The 20,049-nt window shown below is 41.6% G+C and overlaps 1 protein-coding gene across 1 annotated transcript in view; it reads right to left on the bottom strand.

Annotated features, from left to right (window-relative positions):
• Window positions 1-12,464, bottom strand: part of LOC128686820 (protein piccolo) — a gene marked incomplete in the record, with an annotated part of 287,532 nt that extends 275,068 nt beyond the window's left edge. Inside the window, 1 exon segment of the mRNA XM_070082342.1 lies at window positions 11,948-12,464. Coding sequence (XP_069938443.1) covers window positions 11,948-12,195 — 248 coding nt within the window.
• Window positions 12,465-20,049: the final 7,585 nt, after the last annotated feature.

Below are 20,049 nucleotides of genomic sequence, written 5' to 3'. Positions count from 1 at the left end.
TCAGGCCCTGATCCACCGGGAGGCCTGATCGTGGACCGGGCCGCGGGGGAGTTACTCCCCGGAATATCCTCCAATCTCATTCATAGTGTCCTCTGCACACATCTCCACCTGAACACTATCTTCACGCCAACCAGAGTTATAACAATAACTCTTCCAGTGAACTTACATTCAGTATTAGTTGTTTGTTTTTAATATTATTAAATCTCAGTAACTTTTAGCCACGCATATTCCTTTTACTCAAAGCCCCTAACTGCATGAAATTTCACACACAATTAATATATATATATATATATATATATATATATATATATATATATAATTTCAAAGGAATATAAATTTATATAGTAGTCATACATTTCTCAGTATTTTTTGTTTATATTCCCCCCCCCCTTTTTTTTTACCCGATTACAAGACATTAAATTTTATTATTTTTTTTCTAATGTCTCTTAGAAAATACTGTATCATGTTTTGAAGGTATTAATTCGCTGATTAATTTAAAAAGCCTAAACGATGCACAATATGGCAGGTAGCATGTAGGCACATGCTGGTATTCTGAGGAGGCAGTGTTAAAGAATGTGGGGGATTTTGGTCACGAGGCTCAAGTAACGAGGCTACAGGAATGAAGATTCAGTAACAAGGCTTCAGTAAAGTGAAGCCTCATTAACCTGAGTTAGGTAAACCGTTGGTTTCTGAATCACATAAATCACAAAGCATATGGACGATAATAGGAATGAGGAGTCTATATATAATCGGTAGTGGACGATACAAGAAATCACCGGTTCATCTTGCTGTGTGATACTAGGATCATCAATGGCATTTCTTTGTGGTGTTCAAGATTGAATTACCTTAGTAACGAGTATCAATCCACCAATATTCTGATAATGTATTTTACTATCGCTCACAAGAATAAACTAACACTGCAGCAGGCCTAGTGGCCCATGTCAGACAGGTCTACCTCCCGCCCACCATACCCGTTCATGTACCTGTCCAACCTATATTTAAGAAGAAGAACATAAGAACATAAGAACATAAGAACGAAGGAACACTGCAGAAGGCCTACTGGCCCATGCGAGGCAGGTCCAAGTCCCTACCGGCTTAAGCCAATGCACCCAACCTAGTTCAGGTCAGGTCACATTGACTCAAGGGAGGAACACGGCAACCGACCCGTTAGCACAAGCTATCAGGTCTAACTCACACCCACCCACATCTACTCATGTATTTATCCAACCTATTTTTAAAGCTACACAACGTTCTGGCCTCTATAACGGTACTTGGGAGTTTGTTCCACTCATCCACAACTCTATTACCAAACCAGTACTTTCCTATATCCCTCCTGAATCTGAATTTTTCCAACTTAAAACCATTGCTGCGAGTCCTGTCTAGGCTAGATATTATCAGCACACTATTTACATCCCCTTTATTTATTCCTGTCTTCCACTTATAAACCTCAATCATATCCCCCCTAATTCTACGTCTTTCTAGAGAGTGCAGTTTCAGGGCCCTTAGTCTATCCTCATAGGGAAGGTTTCTGATACATGGGATCATCTTTGTCATCCTCCTTTGTACATTTTCCAGAGAATTTATATCCATTCTGTAATACGGTGACCAAAACTGTGCAGCATAATCTAAATGAGGCCTAACCAAGGATGTATAGAGTTGAAGAACAACCTGAGGACTCCTATTATTTATGCTTCTTGATATGAAGCCAAGGATTCTATTAGCTTTATTGCGAACACTTATGCACTGTTGTCTTGGTTTCAGATTACTGCTAACCAGAACTCCTAAATCTTTTTCGCAATCCGTAATATTAAGATCTACATTATTTAGTTTATATGTGGCATGGTTATTGTCCTGTCCAACATTTAGAACTTTGCATTTGTCTATATTAAACTGCATCTGCCACTTCTCCGACCACTGCATCAGTCTATTCAAATCTTCCTGGAGTGCTCGAATGTCCTCGTCAGAATGAATTCGACGGCCTATTTTGGTGTCATCGGCAAACTTGCCGATGTCGCTCTTTATGCCCTCATCTATGTCGTTTATGTAGATTGTGAACAGCAGGGGGCCCAACACTGACCCCTGTGGAACACCGCTCGTGACGCTTCCCCACTCTGATTTCTCCCCATTTATGCAAACTCTCTGCTGCCTATTTGTCAACCATGCCTCTATCCAGGAAAAAATTTCTCCTCCTATTCCATGTGCTTTAATTTTCCTCAATAGTCTCTGATGTGGGACCCTGTCAAAAGCCTTACTGAAGTCCATATACACAATATCATATTCGTTACCATGATCTACCTCCTCAAATACCTTAGTGAAAAAAGTTAATAAATTCGTAAGGCAGGAACGTCCCTTTGTAAAACCATGCTGAGATTCGTTGATTAATTTATGCTTTTCAAGCTACTTAAAATTCTTGCCTTAATGACGCTACCTGAGAGTATGTTCCACTCATCTATAACTATATTGGCAAACCAGTACTTCCCAATGTCTTTTCAAAAATTAAGTTTCTCCAACTTTAATCCATTTCTGGAAGTCCTGCCTTGTCCTGGGTCGATATTGCCAACACGTTATTAAAGTCGCCTTTATTTATTTATTACGGTTTCCTTTTGGTACACTTAAATCATTATTTCCACCTTATTCTACGTTTATCCAGAGTGCGAGTTAATGTTCGTAGAAAACTTCTCTAATACATGGACTCAACTTCATCCTTCTCTGGGAGACAGTAATGGGGAAGCTGGAGGTGCTGTCCTGGGAGACAGAAATGGTGAAGCTGGAGATACTGTCCTGGTAGACAGTAATGGTGAAGCTGGAGATTTTGTCCAGGTAGTCGGGAATTATACGCAGGAAGGAATACATATAAATGACCTCATAGAGGACAGGAGCCATAGTAGGGAAACAAGTGTAGTCAAAGATAAGATAAAACCAATATTGCAAACCAGAAATACCGCAGGAAATAGCAAACAAGAGGACTCCAATAGCAATAGTGAGGATAAATTACCAAAAACAACTGGTGGGAGCTCCATTGTTGGTGCTAGGGAGGATAGGAATAAGACAGGGAAACATGCACCAACAGGGAATACAGTCACAGAAACCCAAGGCAAACGGAAACCAAGCCTGTGCACATACTATGCACTTGGTATCTGCTGGCATGGGAAATCTGGAAAAACAGATGGGACATGCAACTATGACCACCCTAGAAAATGTCATGCCCATATGACAACAGGAAAATGCAAACTCCCTTCCTGTAAGCTTTTTCACCCTGAAATGTGTACCTCTTCAGTACAGGAAAGACTGTGCTATAACTTAAATTGCCAGGCATACCATCTAAAGGGGACAAAAAGATACAAAACATCCAGGCCATGGGAAAACCTGGGTAGCCACAGCCACTCAAGAGGGAGAGGTTTTTTAGTGCCAGGAAGGAAAAAAAACTGGCAGGAAATGGCAGAAATCGTACACAAAATCCAGTCATTCCTGGAGTGGAACCACAGTCGATGGCCTCCACTCCAAACCAACAGATACAGATACTAATGCCGGAAAAAAAAATCCCCCCCCAGTACCAACAATACCACCAGTCCGATAACATTCTTCTTTGCAAATATACAGGGTCTAAAGCCAGCAATAAACAACAAAATACCTTTCATCCGTGGACTGCTTGCAGAGGCAAAGGCAATGTTCGCGGCTTTCACTGAGACCCACATAAAGGATCACTTGGACAACGAAATATGGATCCCAGGTTACAACCTATACAGATGTGACAGAGTGAACAGGCAAAAGGGGGGGGTTGGCCTGTACATTGCAGAGTCACTTGTTTGCACAGAACTGCTTAATGCCTCAAATGACGTAGTGGAAGTTTTAGCAGTAAAGGTCGAGAACCAAAACCTAGTCATTGTGGTAGTCTACAAGCCTCCGGATGCAACATCCCAGCAATTCCAGGAACAGCTGTTAAAAATTGACCACTGTCTGGAAAATCTTCCAGCTCCTGCACCCAACATCTTGCTCCTGGGGGATTTCAACTTAAGGCACCTAAAATGGAGGAATATAGCAAATAATATTGTTGCAGTAATAACACCAGGAGGCAGCTCTGATGAAAACTCACACTCACACGAGCTTTTAAATCTCTGCACAAAATTCAATTTAAACCAGCAAATAATAGAGCCTACTAGACTGGAGAATACACTAGACCTCATCTTCACTAACAATGATGATCTGATAAGAAATGTCACCATATCAAAAACAATATACTCAGATCACAACATAATTGAGGTTCAGACATGTATGCGTGGAGCCTCAGACCGACAAAATGAGACTAGTCACGAGGGAGCATTCACCAAATTCAACTTCAATAACAAAAACATAAAGTGGGACCAAGTAAACCAAGTCCTAACCGATATAAGCTGGGAAGATATACTAAGCAACACAGACCCAAACTTATGCCTAGAACAGATTAACTCGGTGGCACTCGATGTATGCACAAGGCTTATTCCTCTAAGAAAAAGGAGGAGTAGATGTAAAATAGAAAGAGACAGGCGCTCCCTTTACAGGCGACGGAAAAGAATAACAGAGCGGCTAAAAGAGGTCAATATATCAGAAATGCGCAGGGAGACACTGGTCAGAGAAATAGCAAGCATCGAACTTAAGCTAAAAGAATCCTTTAGGAGTCAGGAATCGCGGGAAGAACTAAAAGCCATAAATGAAATCGAAAGAAACCCAAAGTATTTCTTCTCCTATGCCAAATCAAAATCGAGAACAACGTCCAGTATTGGGCCCCTACTTAAACAAGATGGGTCCTACACAGATGACAGCAAGGAAATGAGTGAGCTACTCAAGTCCCAATATGACTCAGTTTTTAGCAAGCCGCTAACCAGACTGAGAGTCGAAGATCAAAATGAATTTTTTATGAGAGAGCCACAAAATTTGATTAACACAAGCCTATCCGATGTTATCCTGACGCCAAATGACTTCGAACAGGCGATAAATGACATGCCCATGCACTCTGCCCCAGGGCCAGACTCATGGAACTCTGTGTTCATCAAGAACTGCAAGAAGCCCCTATCACGAGCCTTTTCCATCCTATGGAGAGGGAGCATGGACACGGGGGTCGTCCCTCAGTTACTAAAAACAACAGACATAGCCCCACTCCACAAAGGGGGCAGTAAAGCAACAGCAAAGAACTACAGACCAATAGCACTAACATCCCATATCATAAAAATCTTTGAAAGGGTCCTAAGAAGCAAGATCACCACCCATCTAGAAACCCATCAGTTACACAACCCAGGGCAACATGGGTTTAGAACAGGTCGCTCCTGTCTGTCTCAACTACTGGATCACTACGACAAGGTCCTAAATGCACTAGAAGACAAAAAGAATGCAGATGTAATATATACAGACTTTGCAAAAGCCTTCGACAAGTGTGACCATGGCGTAATAGCGCACAAAATGCGCGCTAAAGGAATAACAGGAAAAGTTGGTCGATGGATCTATAATTTCCTCACTAACAGAACACAGAGAGTAGTCGTCAACAGAGTAAAGTCCGAGGCAGCTACGGTGAAAAGCTCTGTTCCACAAGGCACAGTACTAGCTCCCATCTTGTTCCTCATCCTCATATCCGACATAGACAAGGATGTCAGCCACAGCACCGTGTCTTCCTTTGCAGATGACACCCGAATCTGCATGACAGTGTCTTCCATTGCAGACACTGCAAGGCTCCAGGCGGACATCAACCAAATCTTTCAGTGGGCTGCAGAAAACAATATGAAGTTCAACGATGAGAAATTTCAATTACTCAGATATGGTAAACATGAGGAAATTAAATCTTCATCAGAGTACAAAACAAATTCTGGCCACAAAATAGAGCGAAACACCAACGTCAAAGACCTGGGAGTGATTATGTCGGAGGATCTCACCTTCAAGGACCATAACATTGTATCAATCGCATCTGCTAGAAAAATGACAGGATGGATAATGAGAACCTTCAAAACTAGGGAGGCCAAGCCCATGATGACACTCTTCAGGTCACTTGTTCTATCTAGGCTGGAATATTGCTGCACTCTAACAGCACCTTTCAAGGCAGGTGAAATTGCCGACCTAGAAAATGTACAGAGAACTTTCACGGCGCGCATAACGGAGATAAAACACCTCAATTACTGGGAGCGCTTGAGGTTTCTAAACCTGTATTCCCTGGAACGCAGGAGGGAGAGATACATGATTATATACACCTGGAAAATCCTAGAGGGACTAGTACCGAACTTGCACACGAAAATCACTCACTACGAAAGCAAAAGACTTGGCAGACGATGCACCATCCCCCCAATGAAAAGCAGGGGTGTCACTAGCACGTTAAGAGACCATACAATAAGTGTCAGGGGACCGAGACTGTTCAACTGCCTCCCAGCACACATAAGGGGGATTACAAACAGACCCCTGGCAGTCTTCAAGCTGGCACTGGACAAGCACCTAAAGGCAGTTCCTGATCAGCCGGGCTGTGGCTCGTACGTTGGTTTGCGTGCAGCCAGCAGCAACAGCCTGGTTGATCAGGCGCTGATCCACCAGGAGGCCTGGTCACAGACCGGGCCGCGGGGGCGTTGACCCCCGAAACTCTCTCCAGGTAAACTCCAGGTAATACTTCCAAGCGTATTTATGCCCATCCTGTAATACGGAGACCAGGACTAAGCAGCATAATCTAAATAGGGTTAAACCAAAGATGTATGAAGTCGAAGTATAACCTCAGGGCTTCTATTATTCATATTTTCTCGATATGAAGCCAGAAATTCTAATAGCTTTATTGCGAAAGTTTGTACACTGTTGTCTTTACTTTAAATTACTGCTAACCAAAACTGGGTGCAGAATTAAGCTACGTACAGAGCACTGATCAGTACTAGGTGCAGCATTAAGCTATTTATTACGTCCCACCGTTTCTCCAGGATAATAAAACAGCCAGGAATTTGCCTATATCCCGGCACAGACAAGAGCTGGCAAACACACGAACATGTAGAGCATATACCAAACCATGTCCTAGTTATATAAAAGAAATCATACCAGAAGAAAGAAAATGTTTGGTAGAGCACTATAAACCGTTAATACACAAGTAAAAACAGAAAAGCAGCTTCGCCGTAAGACTTAATGCAAAAGGTAATATCCTGACAAACCAGATTCCCACCATCCTCCCCTCCCTGCTTAATGCCTCCCCACCTCCGCCACAACTGACGGCAGCAGTCTTGCACAAGGGATAACCCGGCTGGATGTGACATGCCTTCACCTGCTCAGTGTTGCTCCTTGATGTATGGCAGCTTTTATAAGGCTGTCTTTGGATTATTATTGACCACCAGAGGGTCTTAACCCGGGATAACCCAAGCGATGTGCCTTAATTCTTTTGGTGTCCTTCGGTCATCTTCCATAGAGTCCAGCCCACAAAAGATTAACTTCAAGGTAGTGCAAGGGACAGCAAGTACAAGACGACTTGTCCACTCGCCTCGCCTCGCCCACTTTAATCCCTTCCATAAACTTATTAAAATCTTAGTCCCAGATGACAACGTTTCACCTAAAATACGAGATGCTGTAATCATCTAAGAAATTCAAAATGAAAAAATGGCATGTTAAAAAGTATGACATGCATGCGATATCTGCCGTTGCAACCGTCACATTCTTCACAACGAGTGTGAAAAGGCAAGAACGAAATTTCGAGGTACACCCCGCGTGTGGAAAATTACATTTATCTGAATGTATCATTATGTACATAACAGTAAATGAACAAAGATAATTATTATTTGGAAATAAATGGTATAAAATACCGACACAATGGCAATATAAACACAAATGCAGTATAATGTGATCCTTTATTGACTACGTTTCGCCCACACAGTGGGCTTTTTCAAGTCACAAACAGAACTACAATGACATTTAATGACATTTAATGACTGTGACTTGAAAAAGCCCACTGTGTGGGCGAAACGTAGTCAATAAAGGATCACATTATACTGCATTTGTGTTTATATTGCCATAATTATTATTTATCAGTTAGACAATAGGAATTTGGGACACCTAGGTCGCAAAAAATGTCCCCCTTCGATACCTAACACTCATATCCACAAGTTGCTCTGGACCTATTAATTATAAATAAGATACATCACCAGGAATTCTGGTAAATATATAAATTTGTGGACTGTATGTTAAAAATAATAAATGATTATATATATATACACACATTTATATAACAGAAGGAGAATATATCTTAATCATAACACTCGCCAATTTGACTGGAGATTAATGTGTCATGTACAGGACCCCCACTTTTGCCTACATTTATGAAAAATTTACTGGCCAGAATTTAAACATAAATTAGACAGCTTATCTGAGGTTCCTGGAGTTGTCCTGTCCTATCGCCTGATACTCAAGTTATGCAGGAATGCACATCCAACAATTTAGGCTCCTATTTGAGAGGTGTCAGCCCAAATTTAACCTCTAGAGCACGAAAAATTCTTCCCATTACTAATGTCTGTTACTTAATTCAAAAACAAAAATGGCGACTCTTCTGTGCAGGCGCAGCTTCCCATTTTCGATAAATTTTATTAAATACAGTATGGCCATCTATTTACATATAACTACTGTATTTCTGGAAAATATATACAGTATTTTCCACACCGCGCATCATTTTTTTTTTTGTTACTGTCAGGTATTGATACAGAAATACACGTTAACCTAACCAAATTTAACATGGGACAGCAAATATTAAAACTGCCATGAAATTTCAGGCATGCAGTAATGTACAAGGGTAATCTGTGGCTGCCCAAATTGTAGGACAGGTTGCCTCTTGCCTGCTTCCTTAAAAGACGCGAAGCACGTGCTCGTTAAGACCACTTGTCGGTATCATTTACCGAGGTTCATACCATTGTTTCCTCCTGCAACCAGCTTTGTGTCCTCTGAAAAGAAATGCAGCCTCCGGTTCTAAATCTATGTCACAACATATGCTCGGGATGCCAGTCCACCAGTAACTTGCATCACCAAATGTCAGGGTATCAATGATAGACTACCAACAGTATATAAACAAGACTAATTTCAGGTTATGGCATATTAAATGTCATAACCGGCATTAGCTAACAGAGAATATAAATTCACACAGAGAACAAGACATGGGCATTTATATAGATTGTAGAAAGGTCCTGAGGTGAAAGAATGAGCTATTGTACTCAACATGCAAGCAGCCAGCCGATTGAGGTTAGGTGATAGCAGTGTCAGCTACTGGAAAAATAAGCCTTGCTAAAACTTGAGAGATTAAGAATAATCCTGAATTTTGATTGAGGTTATTTGTTATGGCTATAACTTCGGATTAAAGGCAGTCTGTTGTGACGGTCTATCTTTGATAATGTCTTATTCCTGGGAAGTTCATGAGCTCGTTCTCGGTGTTTGTGTGTATGCATTTAGTGTCGTCGCTGCGGCATACGTTAATATACTGTCTGGTATCTACGTCTTTGGAGGTTTCACCGACATAAACCTTGGTACAACTTCCACAAGGTATGGTATAGACGCCGACAACTGTGTTCATTGGCTTCCTGATTTGACAGGTAGTACAATGTGTCTTCTGGGTGTAGTGTGGGAACTAGTTACATCGTGTCTTCTCGACTTTCGTCTTGCAGTCAATGATGAAATATTTTGGGTATGTATTGGAATGCGACAAAATTAAAAAATTCTGAGACAACTCACTCAGAAATGCTCAAGACGTATCAAAGTATTTTATCCAAAGTGGTATATTAGAAACCATTCTGGGAAAATTACCCTGACTTCTCTTACTGTAAATAAAGCTAATATTTACATTAATAACTCTTTGCAATTATGATCAGGTATGGACGCGTGAACGGTTCATTGCCTGTGTAACTTTTTCAGCTATCAAAGCTTTGGGGCCCAGTCCCTAGACCCATTATGTACCTCTGTAATCTTTCTGACTACCACCCGCAGGATAGGTATGGGGTGCATAATAAAGATAATAAAACTAACTTGATGTTCAGTGAAAACCTGATATAATTACATTCTTCTTGGAGGGATGCGGCATTAGAGTTTCTTTGTGTTTTTGATGTAAGAAGAATCTAATGATCCCGTTCTTGGTTCTATCGTCATGATGTGAATACGATGGTCATTTTCAGTGAAACCTTGAGACCTAGGTACCAGTCAGTATATACTTACGCATGGCGAAGCGACGACACTAAAAATGCATGCACTCTATACACCTCCCAGTATTAAGACGTATCAAATAGTGGCCGTCGCAGCAGACTGTCTTGAAGCCGCAGTTATAGCCACAGCGAATAACCAATCACCTAACTTCTTTTACTGGGCTGGCTTCTCGCATGTGACTACATTCTCATTCTTTCACTTCAGGACCCCTCTACAATCCATATAAATACCTATGTCTTATTCTGTATGAATTGATAGTCCTCAGAACTTCTCTACAACCCATCTTCTTGTCTATGTAAAGTGATAAAAGTCCCTAATGGACGAAAAGTCTGAATAAAATACCATAACCGTATTCTGTCTTATTTACACACTGTCGGTAGTCTAGCACTATATTACCAAGTATCAGTTTAAAAAAGGCCATCCCTATTTAAGCAATGTGACAAACACGGCATTATGAGCCTTACGGGTCATGCACAGTGTTAGAGTCGATAATCCAACCGTATACAATAAAGCAGATGAATCCGACTCATCCTCTCTCCTACGTGAGCCTGAAGTCTAGTACGTATCGTTTTCAGTCCCTGTGAGTGTATTATATTCACGTAAAAGCAATAAACTTGTTAGGGTAACTAATGCCTGAAAATGGGATGCAATCATGTTTCATCAGAAGGAGAGGAGTGCTCCAATTCCTTGCGGCATGGGACCTTTCACTTGCATCAGGGTACCCTCCAAAAAAGGCGAGCAAAACAAAATTGTCGCAAGAGAACAGAAAAGTATTTAAAATTTATTTGCCTTAAATTTAAAAATGTTTCTACAAGCTCATCGTTGGATTTCTAAAATTGTCCTCCCTTTCCTTGGATCGAAACTGACTGTCTCCCATTCCCAAGGCACTGAATGACCTTTACGGGTTTAGCGCTTTCCCATAAATATAGCGTAATATTAATACAAAATGAGGTTTTGAATTTCTGCATTATTATTAAGGTATATAGACAGACTGGTAATAAATGACCATAATTTTTAAAGGGGTGGACCGGTAAGCCAGCGGAAGGCCTCGGTCAGATGACCAAAAGCTCCAAAGGCGGGTCATCATCTGACTAAGACCCGCGTCAGGAAACATTTGTCCTGTTTCCTGACGAACCTTACCTAACCTAACCTAATTTCTGCAACAGTTCATAAGTATCTATGTAGATTTCTTATACGAGGTTTGCTTCAGATTTCTTTGATTAGGTTACGTTGTCCTCTATCCATAAAAACCAAGTATAATGTACCACAACGGGGAAAACATACCTAAATATAAGATAACGGCGATAAAAAGTAACGCACAAAAAAGTGTAGCCCTGAGCATCGAGACCAACTCAGATTTTCACTGTTTAAGATGTCTTTCTTCATCAGTTACACACTGTCTTACAACAGTGAAAGTTACTGGATCAAGAGGACGGGCTGAAGAGTGGCATAAAGCACAAGACTGTTACATAGTAGTAGTTCTAATTTTTTCAGTTACCTTAGGATATACCAATCCACAAAACTACCTACCCCTCGTCTGCAGGTATACTACCATTCCCAACCCTCGTTTGCAGGTATACTGTACTGCATACCCTGTATACAACTGCATGTCACAAACTATACTAGAGAAATGGCAAGAGCACCTGCAAACAGATACCTATAGGCGAGATGTGTGCCCTATCCCAGTGTCTGCACGTGTACCACCCTGCATACATTCCCCAAACACTCGCATATTGATGATGCCCTATCTTCCCCATGCAAAACACCCTAAAAACAATCCTAGACTCACATCATGCTCTGGACGCGAGATCCCACGCCCTCGTCAGTAGAGACCAGTTCTTGGGGAGCGCTGTCGATGATATCATTGGCCCGTTGGTGCTTCTGGTCCAGCATGACACGGTACATGTTGTACACCAGCTTGCGCACCTGAGGGTCCTTGGGATCTACCTTGGGTCCGTTGGTGTTGCCGTTGGTGGCGATGCGTAAGGTACCGGAGGTGCCCTCCGTCACTGGTGCTCGCCCGTTCATGTTAGCCATTGCTGACGTTTTATTTTCAAAGTAGTAAATCGAGTCTCAAGTACAATCCACCAAAAATAAAAATTGTTACTATGATTATTGTAAACAGTTCGTATTAACTCTGAGGGAATTACAAAATACTTATGATAGAGCCTGGGGCTATACTGGCAGAGTAATACGAATACACGTAAAAAGCTGAAGAGTTCGAGTAGTCGAGTTTAGCGGTTCACTATGACAGACAGCGTCAGAATGCCACATGTGCACAGAACGTCGCGGTGTACACGACTGTGGTCGTGGGGGTCCCACCCTCAAGCCTCTTCTCCCTAAGCTGCCGCCACCCCACCCATTTCTAGCTTAATTTTACTGCACTCACTATTAATCTTATGTTGTATTATGTAGTCATCAGCAGTCTAACACCTACTATTGTTCCTCAGCATTACATCTACGCCCCTAGCAAAAGTATTACTGAGCAATTTAAATGGTAAGCAAGAGTGAACTTCAAACGTTAAGAATAAAAATAACAAATTGGTAACGTGTCAGAGACTTAAATGCCAACAGTTGCTGGACCAGATAATGCTGTGCTGCTTTTCTTATAATTACATTACGTATTCCTTCCTTCTACTTGTCTAAACACAAATACGAGCAACAAAGTATACTCTGTAAAATATAAGAACATGTACTCTTACACATGATTATAATTAACGTGATAAACCTGATTCTCAAGAGAAATAACCGTCATTTGTATAATTATCAGCCAGAAGGTAACTAAAAACCATTAATAACATATCGTAAAAACATTGTGTAAAACTGAAATACACAAAACAAATATGAAAACTCAGCCTCGTGCAGCCAGAAATTAGAGATGACGAAAAACAATAATCAACGTTTGTTCAATACGATGACGTAACCGCTTGGAACACCACCCAAAATTCACAACATACCTTCCTGCCCTACCCATTAAGGGTGAAGCCTTCACGTACCTGCCCTACCCATTAAGGGTGAAGCCTTCACGTACCTGCCCTACCCATTAAGGGTGGGGACTTCACGTAGCTGCCCTACCCATTAAGGGTGAAGCCTTCACTTACCTGCCCTACCCATTAAGGGTGAAGCCTTCACTTACCTGCCCTACCCATTAAGGGTGAAGCCTTCACTTACCTGCCCTACCCATTAAGAGTGAAGCCTTTACTTACCTGCCCTACCCATTAAGGGTGAAGCCTTCACGTACCTGCCCTACCCATTAAGGGTGAAGCCTTCACGTACCTGCCCTGCCCATTAAGCGTGGAACCTTCACGTACCTTCCCTACCCATTAAGGGTGAAGCCTTCACGTACCTGCCCTACCCATTAAGGGTGGAAACTTAGCGTAGCCGGTATTTTTTATACAGTTAAATGTACAGGATAGGATTGTTATTCTGCCTCTCTAATACCGAGGCAATGGTTGAATATTACAAGGATCCCAATGAAAATAACTCACTTTGATTTTTTGGGGTAATCATAGCAAATAAAAAATAAACTTACGTAGTTACCCCGTCTAAGGTACACTACCACCACCCCCAGGATGCCACTCACAACAGTCTCCTAACACTCGGGTACCTATTTACTGCTATGTGAACAGGGGCAGCGGGTGTAAGGAAACATGACCAACGTTTTCACCCGTGCCGGGGATCGAACCTCAGTGTGTGAGCTAAGGGCGCTACTCTCCCCATCCTTGGATCAAAACTTATTCAGCCTCCCATTCATTTTCCTAGACATATAATAACCTTCGTAGTATAATAGTTTTGGATACTCATTCACTGTGCTTTAATGAAGATACGGCTTAACGGAGAGTCAAGTAATACAGAAATAAACCGATAGAGTGAAAACCTAAGTCTTATACAATTACAAAAGTAAATAAGTAAAATAAGAAAGCTCTTTGTGAAATACATGAAAGGAACTCTCATCCTTGGAGAGAGAGAGAGAGAGAGAGAGAGAGAGAGAGAGAGAGAGAGAGAGAGAGAGAGAGAGAGAGAGAGAGAGAGAGAGAGAGAGAGAGAGAGAGAGAAAGTTATTACTGTGCTAGCTGGCATCTCTAGCACAAAGAAAAAAAAAGAGGGGCACGTAAGAAAAAAGGTAAAGAAAGAGAGCAAGAGAAAGTTGTGAGTGTACCCTGGCCTCTAGAGACAGGTGACTCATAAACGTCGACGGCAGCCATGGTGACGTCACCGCCTGCCCAGGGTAACTTCTTCACCCTCTTTCTGTTTCCACACTCACCCCCCTCCCCTCTCATTATACCTCTACCTCTTCTACATTAGTTTTCATTCGCCTACCTCTTATTCCTCCTTCATTCGTCATCATCCTACGTCCCTCTTCCCCTACCTTCTTGTTCCTCCTACCTATCTCTTATTCCTCCTTCAGATAGACTCCAGGTAGGTACATTCGACTTCCTCCTCCTACCCCCCCTCTACCTCCCTATCATTACGTGCTCATTATTCACTGCACTTTCCGTTTCGTTCTCGTGGTTTTTTCAATTCCCTTTCCCTTATACAACATTAATAACATTATACAAATATCCTCCATAACACATGTAGCGTGTAAACATAAACAAACGTGTATATATATATATATATATATATATATATATATATATATATATATATATATATATATATATATATATATATATATATATCACAGATGAGGTAAAGATATGAAGGGAGGAGAGAGCAGGCGCCAGCACCCTCCCTCCCAGGCGCCATCATGGGTCACACTCTGTAATCACGGTATTAATCACGGTCGCCACAGAGATTTAAGAACATAAAAAGAAGGAACACTGCAGCAGGCTTACTGGCCCATGCGCGGCAGGTCCAAGTCTCCTACCGGCTTAAACCAATGCCCCAACCTAGTGAGGGCAGGTCACATTCACTTAAGGAACACGACAACTGACCTAGTAGCACAAGCTAGTCAGGTCCAACTCACACCCACCCACACCCACTCATGTATTTATCTAACCTATTTTTAAAACTACACAACGTTTTAGCCTCAATAACTGTACTTGGGAGTTTGTTCCACTCATCCATAACTCTATTACCAAACCAGTGCTTTCCTATATCCTTCCTGAATCTGAATTTTTCCAACTTAAAACCAATCCTACGAGTCCTGTCTAGGCTAGATATTTTCAGCACGTTATTTACATCCCCTTTATTTATTCCTGTCTTCCATTTATACACATCAATCATATCCCCCCTAATTCTACGCCTTCTAGAGAGTGCAGATTCAGGGACCTCAGTCTATCCTCATAGGGAAGATTTCTGATACATGGGATCAACTTTGTCATCCTCCTTTGTATGTTTTCCAGAGCATTTATATCCATTCTATAATACGGTGACCAAAACTGTGCAGCATAATCTAAATGAGGTCTAACCAAGGATATATAGAGTTGAAGAACCTGAGGACTCCTATTATTTATGCTTCTTGATATGAGGCCAAGGATTCTGTTAGCTTTATTGCGAACACTTATGCACTGTTGTCTTGGTTTCAGATTACTGCTAACCAGGACTCCTAAATCTTTCTCGCAATTCGTAATATTAAGATCGACATTGTAGAAAATTGCATTTATCTGTATGTATTAATATGTACATAACAATAAATGAACATAGATAATTATTATTTATCAGTTAGACAAGTAGGAATTTGGGACACCTAGGTCGCAAAAATGTCCACCTTCGATACCTACCACTGTCATATCCACAAGTTGCTCTGGACCTATTAATTAAATGAAATATCCATACACCAGGAATACTGGTAAATATATAAATTTGTGGACTGTATATTAAAAATAATAAATGGTTATATATATATACACAATTACATAACAGAAGGAAAATATATCTTAATATCACTCACCAATTTGACTGGATATTAAGTTGTATCATACTCAGAAAAGCCTCACTAACTAAATTTATGAAAACACTGGCCAGAATTATACACAAATCTAGAGAGCTTATCTGAGGTTCCTGGAGCTGTCTTGTCCAGTCGTCTGATATCTCAAGTTATGCAGGAATGCATCTCCACCAATTTCGCCTCCTATTTGAGAGGTGTCAACACAATTTTAACCTCTAGAGCACGAAAAATTCTTCCCATTTCTCGGTCTTAGTGTCAGCGTGTCAGCGTGCCTCGTTGTGCTCCCGGTTTTCTGGTGTTTTCACGGTCGCTCTTACGTGCTAGAACTTTAATTTGTGTCATCAATCCTATACGATACATCCCTCTAGCGCCTGGAACCAATCTTGGGCGGAAAACATTATATACTGAGTAAAAAAAGGAGAATTGTGTGCACTACCTAGCAGAGTTTACTGCCAGAGGGGAATCATAGGCCTGTCCCGTGTGGAAAAATAATAATATTGAACTTTGTGTCAGAGGAAAGAAAGTCTCCCTGAAAGCATTGAGTATACATAGTGTATAGTGTATACTACAGTGGCTCCCTAGTATATTGATGATAAAGGCTAAAGTGTTATTTGAAAACAGGTGAATTTGTAAATGAAGTGATAAGCCTATAGAGGCAGGTGCCAGAAGTCGCCAAAAACTTACCACAGGTCAGCTGTTTTTAATAATCTTCCTGGCCTGCTAGTGTACTCGCATATAATCTAGTGATACCAGTGAATAGCAGAATACAGTGTTGTAGTAGCAACTAACCAGTATTATAATGGTACTTAGTGGAGTGGAGTGACTTTCATTAGTTTCTTTTTTCTTGAAATACCAGACGTTACTGTGAATTTCATATAACCTGTAGTTACCAGCGGTCGCAATATACACAACGAGAAGCAATTATTACTACAGAAAAAGCGCCCTTCCTCCAAAATTTGCACCAGTCAACTATAGTGATAATATAGCATTTATTGTGGTGGAGACGGAAAAAAAAAAATAGAGAAGCTAGATACAGCGATTGATAAACAAAGGTGGAGGCTCGACCGTTCGTCATTGTAGGAGTGCCAGCAGTCACCGGCTCTTCAACACGCAAGTTATACTTTTGTATCAATCAAATCACATATTACTCGGGTAGATAATTTCCAGTAGATCCTTCATGTGTTAGCTCAAATCACCGACCAGTATGGTTTAAATAAGTGAACCACTGATCAGATCAGATAGACTGGTCCGAACCCTTGACTGGTCCGAACCCTTGACTGGTCCGAACCCTGGACTGGTTTCAAACGGTTTCGTTGTGCACCACCTAGCAGGTTATTAATAGAATATTCAAGAGGTTGCTAGTAGAATTGCAGTATATCAACCATTCAAATCATTATGAAGCTGTGTGTAGTCTGTGGTCAGTCAAACAAACGGGCTTCCACATGCATAAATTGTCATTTCTGTGGAAATTGGTGTCACGCCCCTTGTGCAGATATCCAAGAACTAGCTACAAGCAGTATTAAAACAGGGGAGTGTTTTTGGGTATGCCCAAATGAGATAAATCTGTGGACTAAAATCACAAGGGTATTAAAAGAGGTCAACATCAAAGCTGCTTTCATAGAAAACCTGGAAGCTTTCTACAACAGATGGGAACATAAAAAGTCCGGGCTGAATGGTACTGCCCTTGATACTGGCCATGTAGTCAGAAACTGTAAGGCTGGAGATGATGTCCTGGTAGTCAGTAAATGGGGGGCTGATAGTGCTGTCCTGGGAGACAGTAAAGGGGAAGCTGGAGGTGCTGTCCTGGGAGACAGTAATGGTGAAGCTGGAGGTGCTGTCCTGGGAGACAGTAATGGTGAAGCTGGAGATGCTGTCCTGGGAGACAGTAATGGGGAAGCTGGAGATGCTGTCCTGGGAGACAGTAATGGTGAAGCTGGAGATTTTGTCCAGGTAGTCGGGAATTATACGCAGGAAGGAATACATATGAATGACCTCATAGGGGACAGGAGCCATAGTAGGGAAACAAGTGTAGTCAAAGATAAGATAAAACCAATATTGCAAACTAGAAATACCGCAGGAAATAGCAAACAAGAGGACTCCTCTAGCAATAGTGAGGATATATTACCAAAAACAAATGGTGGGAGCTCCATTGTTGGTGCTAGGGAGGATAGAAGTAAGACAGGGAAACATGCACCAACAGGGAATACAGTCACAGAAACCCAAGGCAAACGGAAACCAAGCCTGTGCACATACTATGCACTCGGTATCTGCTGGCATGGGAAATCTGGAAAAACAGATGGGACGTGCAACTATGACCACCCTAGGAAATGCCATGCCCATATGACAACAGGAAAATGCAAACTCCCTTCCTGTAAGCTTTTTCACCCTGAACTGTGTACCTCTTCAGTACAGGAAAGACTGTGCTATAACTTAAATTGCCAGGCATACCATCTAAAGGGGACAAAAAGATACAAAACATCCAGGCCATGGGAAAACCTGGGTAGCCACAGCCACTCAAGAGGGAGAGGTTTTTTAGTGCCAGGAAGGAAAAAAAACTGGCAGGAAATGGCAGAAATCGTACACCAAATCCAGTCATTCCTGGAGTGGAACCACAGTCGATGGCCTCCACTCCAAACCAACAGATACAGATACTAATGCCGGAAAAAAAATCCCCCCCCAGTACCAACAATACCACCAGTCCGATAACATTCTTCTTTGCAAATATACAGGGTCTAAAGCCAGCAACAAACAACAAAATACCTTTCATCCGTGGACTGCTTGCAGAGGCAAAGGCAATGTTCGCGGCTTTCACTGAGACCCACATAAAGGATCACTTGGACAACGAAATATGGATCCCAGGTTACAACCTATACAGATGTGACAGAGTGAACAGGCAAAAGGGGGGGGTTGGCCTGTACATTGCAGAGTCACTTGTTTGCACAGAACTGCTAAATGCCTCAAATGATGTAGTGGAAGTTTTAGCAGTAAAGGTCGAGAACCAAAACCTAGTCATTGTGATAGTCTACAAGCCTCCGGATGCAACATCCCAGCAATTCCAGGAACAGCTGTTAAAAATTGACCACTGTCTGGAAAACCTTCCAGCTCCTGCACCCAACATCTTGCTCCTGGGGGATTTCAACTTAAGGCACCTAAAATGGAGGAATATAGCAAATAATATTGTTGCAGTAATAACACCAGGAGGCAGCTCTGATGAAAACTCACACTCACGCGAGCTTTTAAATCTCTGCACAAAATTCAATTTAAACCAGCAAATAATAGAGCCTACTAGACTGGAGAATACACTAGACCTCATCTTCACTAACAATGATGATCTGATAAGAAATATCACCATATCAAAAACAATATACTCAGATCACAACATAATTGAGGTTCAGTCATGTATGCGCGGAGCCCCAGACCGACATAATGAGATTAGTCACGAGGGAGCATTCACCAAATTCAACTTCAATAACAAAAACATAAAGTGGGACCAAGTAAACCAAGTCCTAACCGATATAAGCTGGGAAGATATACTAAGCAACACAGACCCCAACTTATGCCTAGAACAGATTAACTCGGTAGCACTCGATGTATGCACAAGGCTTATTCCTCTAAGAAAAAGGAGGAGTAGATGTAAAACAGAAAGAGACAGGCGCTCCCTTTACAGGCGACGGAAAAGAATAACAGAGCGGCTAAAAGAGGTCAATATATCTGAAATGCGTAGGGAGACACTGGTCAGAGAAATAGCAAGCATCGAACTTAAGCTAAAAGAATCCTTTAGGAGTCAGGAATCGCGGGAAGAACTAAAAGCCATAAATGAAATCGAAAGAAACCCAAAGTATTTCTTCTCCTATGCCAAATCAAAATCGAGAACAACGTCCAGTATTGGGCCCCTACTTAAACAAGATGGGTCCTACACAGATGACAACAAGGAAATGAGTGAGCTACTCAAGTCCCAATATGACTCAGTTTTTAGCAAGCCGCTAACCAGACTGAGA

The sequence above is a fragment of the Cherax quadricarinatus genome, chromosome 7, assembly GCF_038502225.1.
Source record: "Cherax quadricarinatus isolate ZL_2023a chromosome 7, ASM3850222v1, whole genome shotgun sequence".
In the NCBI taxonomy this organism is placed as follows: Eukaryota; Metazoa; Arthropoda; class Malacostraca; order Decapoda; family Parastacidae; genus Cherax; species Cherax quadricarinatus.
This window is presented reverse-complemented; position numbering and strand designations above follow the sequence as displayed.